This window comes from Penaeus monodon, chromosome 39 (genome assembly GCF_015228065.2).
Source record: "Penaeus monodon isolate SGIC_2016 chromosome 39, NSTDA_Pmon_1, whole genome shotgun sequence".
In the NCBI taxonomy this organism is placed as follows: domain Eukaryota; kingdom Metazoa; phylum Arthropoda; class Malacostraca; order Decapoda; family Penaeidae; genus Penaeus; species Penaeus monodon.
In genome coordinates this window covers 23,715,920-23,723,419 of record NC_051424.1, presented here as the reverse complement: position 1 = coordinate 23,723,419, position 7,500 = coordinate 23,715,920, and the positions used below count along the sequence as shown (strand labels likewise).

The following is a 7,500-nucleotide window of genomic DNA, read 5'->3' as shown; positions in this document are numbered from 1 at the left end:
AGTATTATGTTCCTTATAAAGAAAGTAAAAGATACAATGCTAGGCAGGATTTACACAAAGAGAGGGTTGCATTCACGACTACATGATGTTTACTGAAGCATTTTCCCATAGATGTGGTCTCTTGTTGTACCTTAACGGTAAACTTGTTTAAAATGGGACTGCATTTGTATTCCCTGTTGAGGATGTTGTAATTATAAATGAAATAATTTAACTAAATTCATATTATAATAGTTGTATTCACTTCATCAGAAAAGGATTATTCCATTCCTAAAGAACATTTGTGTTAAAAAAACACAGTACAAAATTATAATCATGACACACTGCAAATTCTTAAAGTATAATACTCTTTATTGATACATTGTATTCAACCTAATTTAAACTATTCCCAGTTTTATAATACAAAATACTATAAATGGAAAAAATACTGAATGTATGATCGCTACACAAAAAAATTTAAACTATATACCATACTACTATAATATTAAGATTATGTAATTAATATGAACAGGTGTCTCTACTCTACAACACTGATGTACAGTGATGGGCAATGCCTTTCAGAACAATAAGGGGTCAGTTTGAAAAATGAAACTTCTGTTTCTTTCATTTTGACTAAACCATCCCCTTGTATATGCCTCTGATAGATATCAAAATGATAATTTCATTGAAGTTGAAGAAAAAACAAACAAACAAGAGTCCAACACCCGTGGGATTAAATATAATGCTCCTTCCCTTATCATTATATATATATATATTTTATTTTTACTCTCTCTCTCTCTTGCAAACTCACACATTCCATGCCTTATTCCTTACCTGGATATCGCCACCTCCGGGTTTGTGTTTCAGGTTGTCCTTCGAGCCAATCTTGGACTGGGCCTTAATGTTCAGCTTCTGGGTTTCAATCTTCTTGTCACCACCGCCAGGCTTGTGGTCCTTGTTGTCAAGGGAGCCAACTTTGCTGGTTGCTGTCCATTTCAGTTTCTGGGATTCAATCTGCAACAGTGAGGAACTTCATTAACTGGTGGTGTTCTTTTAATAAAATGATACTTAAGATAAATATATATTATTATATATTAAACTTTTTAATTTCTTTATTTTTTTCTTACCAATTTTTTCTTTTCTTTAAACCTTTAAAAAATAATGAATAAAATTACTTTAACCCTCTCTCAGGTTTGGAAAAATCATGACATAGGTTGTTAGATATTAAATGCAAACCATTTATCACACTTCTTGAGAGATGAAATGAACCATGCTAGCTAAATTCCCAACGGTAAGCTCACGAAGCTAGAGACAACAGGCGGCAATTTAACGACCACAACAACATAAGGAAGATATGGTCTTGTGAGTTGAAGCTCTGCTTGGCCAGCATTATTATGACACTTCCACTATAGCATTCCAGTCATTTGATGTAACAGCTTTTGCAGCTTATAAAAGGATGTATATTACATGTATATATATAAAAAAAGAGAGAGAGAAAGAGAAAAGGAAGGAAAAAAAATAGTCTTGCAATGAATGTTGCAGTCAGTATATTAGAAGTTCAATTTCTTTTCTTGTTAAAGCTTACTGCAAGTGTAAAATATACTGCATGAGACATTTTTCTTCTAAGGACAGATGAAGACTTAAAGCTAAAATGAACATATATACTGACATACAACATCATCTAACATTAACAGATTTACTTTTCACCATCATTACATCTTCATTAAACAGTTACATATATATTTCATAGAAGCGGGTTCTTCCACATGGGCATCACTTTATTTTATCTTCTTTTAAAATACATCAATTTCTGATTTTTTTTTATCATGTTAGGAATAGGCTCACAATTGTAAATGTTTTTTTTTTTCTTTCTTTTTCTTTTTTGATATTAAAAAACATTCAAAACTGTAAGAGATAGTGACTTATTCATGAGATGTTATATCATGGCTATGTTTTCTCTAGTAGTTTAAGCAAACACCCATAGGCTATTTAAAGTCCTGACAAAAAGAGATATTGGATATGTCTCTTAATAAAGAAGGGATAAAACTTATTTTCTATTACTAAAAATGTAAGAAAAAAAATGTATATAAGCTTTCATCTTAAGTTTATACATTTATCTAACTACATAACACTTTAAAATATATACATCATAGGATTAAGACCCCCAACAGCAGTAAACTAACCATTAGATACCCGTTAAATGGTTGAGTCTGTTTTTATTAAATAAGTGATTATCCTTTAAACACAATTAAGTACTTTTGCAATTGAAGAAATTCTATGTAAGTACAGGAAAACTGCAATCCTTGTTACCAATGGCTATCTCTATTTTAATCCGCCTTTGGTCATGAAGTCTACACTAATAGTAAAGTTAAAAATTCACAGTTTAAACCTTATTTTCATGATATTCCTTTGCAGTGTTTTTCTTTCATTAGTCACATGAATCACAAACCTTAATAATCTCACAATGAGTATTAAATCAGTTGTTTTCACTATGAATGAATGAATAGCATTATGGGTGTTTCTGTACAAAGATATAGAAATTCAACACAGCCATAACATCTACAATTACTTAACAAAACAAAATGCCCTAAGTTTGAAGGAAACGTAACAACTACAAATATAGTTTTTGTTAAATTGATTCCTACAACTTCTGTGTTGAGTGTACACGACATGATTAACAACAGTCAAGTGTTGAGTAAATTGTCTGCACATTTCACGTGCACTGCATGCATGGGGATCTAAATCAACTTGAAATTAAATGAAATCCTCATCAAGGCTTATATATCAACTACTGTACAAAACTCGATGCTCTCCCTACCTTATCCGGCTAAGATGGAAGAAAACATTTTGTGTTAGTGACCTTCAGGGAAATCATAATAGCAAGAGAGCCCGACCAATATGAATGTTCATGACTTTGAAAAAAAAAAAAAAAAAAAAAAAAGAGAATTTACTTGGGTGGACTGTATAAATTTATGCTTCCTTGGACTCTCATGGGTGTAATGAATTACCCATGAATAATGACTGGATTTTGGCATAAGATCTCTTGCTTTACCATATACTTCAAAAACTCCAATAGTGAATGAGCTGGAATTTTATAAAGGACACTGACAAAACTAACTCAAATTTCTTAACCATGCACATAAAAAAAACTTACATCTGTGAGCAATTATACAGTAAAACCCTACAACAAGCACTTCTCAATTCAGCATCTTTAATATGAGTGGATGTAGCTGAGGCTTCTGTATCAATGAAAAACTACCATTGAAAACCCTAGTCAAAGGTCTTTTTGGAGGAACATATAGATAGGGTTCTGCCATATAAGGCTTAACAATTACTCTCATTGGGATGAACTGATGGGGAAAAAGACTTAAAAAACAGTGAATCCATTTGTAGTCTACTATAAAAATAATGACCATTGATTGGGTTCTGATTTCCCTCACTAACATTTTGTCTAATTCAAGGGGAAGTATCAGTTACCGGATACTCAAAAGTTGATCTGTGAGCAATATTTACAACACTAAAAGAATGCCAAAGGAGATAGTAGGGTAGCATCGGAAAAATGAAATTACCAAAAATTTTGATAACAGCAGATTTGGTGTATGGTATGACAAAAGTGAAATAGTGAGAGTAAAGGAAAACAGACAGACTGATATTTGCACCTCTTGTTCACCTTCTTTAAGCATGTCTGCCGACAATAGCTAACCTGAACATTGTTACAAAACTAAATCAGAACTAAACCTGATGCAAAATATATTGTAGTGTAAACATTAAGATGACTAATGACTAAACAGCATACAATTGTATTTCTTCCCTTTCTTATCATTCTTGTGATATTTTCCTATGAAAATTATGTAAAAACTAATGAGATGATCCCCTGTCGCATATGTATGTCCGATTACAAGTACCTGTGATAACTAAATTTTATGCTGTGGTTTTTAACTTGTTACTCTTTCAGTATCCTCTACCTTTCCTCTTCTCTGATTCATCACCTCCAATTGCCAACTCCAAAAGGATTCATGGCTCAAAAATAAAGAAAAGGAAGAAGTAAATGAAGATAAGGAGGAGGAGGAGGAGGAGGAGGAGGAGGAGGAGGAGGAGTAAGAGGAGGAAGAGGAGGAGGAGGAGGAGGAGGAGGAGGAGGAGGAGGGAGGAGGAGGAGGAGGAGGAGGAGGAAGAGGAAGAGGAAGAGGAAGAGGAAGAGGAAGAGGAAGAGGAAGAGAGAGGAGGTTGAAGAAGAAAGAACAAGAAGAAAAAGAAGAGAAGGAAGCAAGGACATCATAAAGACAGAGTAAAAAGTAAAAGTAAAAGTCAAAGAGGAAAAGAAAAAGACACAAGATGGAGAAGAAGGAAAAATTCTCAACTCAAGAAATTCCTCACTTTCTTTAGAATTCAAATTCTCCTGCCGAGGCCTGAGAGAGCAAATAGGTCTGGCAAATAATAATGATAAAAAAAAAAAAATCTACGTCAAAATAAGCTACAGATCCCTATAAGGTCTTTTATCTTTTATTCTATTTCACTTTTGAGATGATGAAGATCAAATATTACTAGCCTCTCTTAATTGGCCTGTATAAATTATGATTTGCATTTGATAAGCAAGACTATCAAAGATTGAATATTTATTGGATCAATCTAATAATATGCCTGAATATGGCTCCAGTGCTGAAGAAAAAAATAAACAGAAAGAAAACAAAACCTACATGGATGAGTGTGTGTGTGTGTGAGTGCATGTGCATGTGTGTGCATGTGCTTATGCATGTGCGTGTGCATGTCCGTGTGTGCTTGTGCTTGTGCGTGTGCGTGTGTGCATATGCATGCATACACATATATATATGTGTGTGTTTGTGTGTCTAAATATATACATATATAGTATACATGTACATATATGTATATGTATAATATATATATATATATATATATATATATATATATATATATATATATATTATATATTATATATATATATATATAATATATATATAATATATATTATATGTATGTATGTAGTTATGTATGTGTATATATGAATGTGTAATATAGATATATATATATATATATATATAATATATATATATAGATATTATATATATATATATATATATATATATGAACAAAACACACACGCGCGCACGCACACACACACACACACACACACACACACACACACACACACACACACACACACACACACACACACACACACACACACACAGTGTGAGTGTATATATATATATATATATATACATATACATATATGTGCATATACATATGTATGTGTGTATATACATATATATATTATACACACATATATATGGATATATGTATATTTATAATCACAGATACATAGATATATAAAGATATAGATATATAGTATAATCTCTGACAACCTTGAATTCAATCAATAGACCCTTCCAGAGCAACCGTCTACTTGACAACACAACTACAAAAATAACCAATAGCAATTTTGAGGCCGCCAAACACCAAACAGCTGATTTATAGAAAAAAAAGAAGAAAAAAAAGAGATATATGATGCTTATGCCAGCTACTTTCTCTACATTTACATGAACTTCCACATTGACATTTTATTATTATATTCTAAAAAAAAGGAAAAAAAGAAGAAATACATATTAATGTTAATGCCATATTATTGAACAACATACCCAACATCAATATTGCTGAAAACTCCCACATAATAGGTATTCTAAGAATCATATATTGGTACTGTAGATGGCATTAAAACATCAATCGCCTCTCAACAGCTAGCCTATCCCTTCCACACACTCACTAGAGAACAAGCCAAGAAAACCCTCAAAGGAACAACTACATCTACCGAATAGATCAAAACCAAGAAAGTAAAAAAAAAAAAGAAAAAAAAGATGGACAGAAACTAGCAATGAGAACACTCTCAAGATTAAGATTAGTAAACCAAAAGAACTGCTCGTGTCACTAACATTTACCTTCTTCTCCCCTCCTCCGGGTGTGTAGGCTTCATTCTTGGCCGAGATCCTGCTCGAGGTTTTGGAAAAATCGAGTTTCTTGGATTCGATCTTGACCTTTCCTCCACCTGGCTTGTAAGTGGCATTGTCCATCGAGCCAATCTTGGACTTGACGGCCTTCAGATTCGGGGAAGCCGTCTTGCCAACTTCAATCTTGTTCATCGGCACTGCAAATAGGTGTCGTGATAAAACTGAACGCTTGGAAAATCTTGTGAAAAGGTCACAAAAGGGAATAAAAGTCTATGTCTATGGTCAGATCAAACAAAAATATTCTAAAACTAAAAAAAGGAAAGATCATGGACGAATATGTTGCTTTATACACTTGGTATTATTCAACTTAGTTCAGAAATCAACTCTGCCTCATGAACTTTATATCAGTGTGGACTGCAATGATCATACTAATGATAATAACTTCATGTGTTACTGAACTCTTATAGGTGTTATGAGGCATATTTTTTTCAATTATCATCACTGATATTTCCGATTTAAAAAGTTATTAATATCATCTTCATTACTGTCATCATCACCGTTCTCATACTACTAACAAATCACCATACATATACAAATAAATATGTAAACCAATTGAATAAATAACAGGAAAGAAGGAAAAGAGAAAATCTTTAAAACTTATAAAATCACACAAAAACACAGAAAAAAAGCTTTAAGAACCCATTCAAAATTACACAGAAATCTACCAAAAGACACACACAAAAAAGGTAAAAAAAAAAAAAAAACTCCTTTTCGCCGCTACCTTTGCGTTCAGCAGAGGCAGTGGACTGGGGCGTTCGCTTCATGGGGGAAGGGTCGGAGGAGCGGGGCATCCTCTTCTTGGAGATCCTTGGGAGCCTTCGAGGGGGACCTGGCCTGCCCATTCTCCTGCAAGGCAAAAGGGTGTTACTGTCGGCACTTGAGGGGGCCGGGTGGTGGTGGTAGGGGGAGGGGGTTAAGTGGTAGGTGGGTGGTGAGGTGAGGTATGGGTGGGGTAGATTTGAGGGTGGGTAGGGGGGGGGGGGTAAATTAAAGGGTGGGTGCGTGGGGTAGAGTGGTAGGTGGGTGGTGAGGGAGGGTGAGTGGAAAGAGGTTGGCATCTATGTGGGGAAGTCGGGAGGAAGGAGAGTAGGGACGTGGGAGGAGGTAGGGAATGAAGGAGGAAGAAAGGAAAGGAGGAGGAGAGAGAAAAGAAAGGAATGAAAGAAATGAGGTTAAGAAGGAGGAAAGAGATTAGGAAGGTGGGAGGAGGGAGGGAATGAAGAAAGAAGAAAGGAAGGGAGGAAGGGAAGGATAAAAAGGAAGGAAGGAAGGAAAGGAGGGTGAAAGGGAGGGAAGTAGTGAAGTGTGTAGGTAGGAGTGTGCAGGTAAATGGGTAGGTAGGTAGGTGTAGGCAGGGATGGACGGAGGGAGAGAGGAAGGGAGGGAGTGAGGGAAAGAGAGAGTATGGGAGGGAGTGAAGAAAGGAAGGAGGGTGTAAAAGAGGAAGGGAGGGGAGGAGAAAGGGAAGGCAGGATGAAAGGAAGTAGAAAGGTTGGAACCG

The 7,500-nt window shown here is 34.9% G+C and overlaps 1 protein-coding gene across 1 annotated transcript in view; it reads right to left on the bottom strand.

Annotated features, from left to right (window-relative positions):
- The window catches only part of LOC119597506 (microtubule-associated protein tau-like), a gene marked incomplete at its 5' end in the record, with an annotated part of 67,331 nt that overhangs the window by 32,045 nt on the left and 27,786 nt on the right, over nucleotides 1-7,500 (bottom strand). The window contains 4 exon segments of the mRNA XM_037947084.1: nucleotides 811-990; nucleotides 2,795-2,803; nucleotides 5,925-6,136; nucleotides 6,721-6,845. Coding sequence (XP_037803012.1) covers nucleotides 811-990; nucleotides 2,795-2,803; nucleotides 5,925-6,136; nucleotides 6,721-6,845 — 526 coding nt within the window.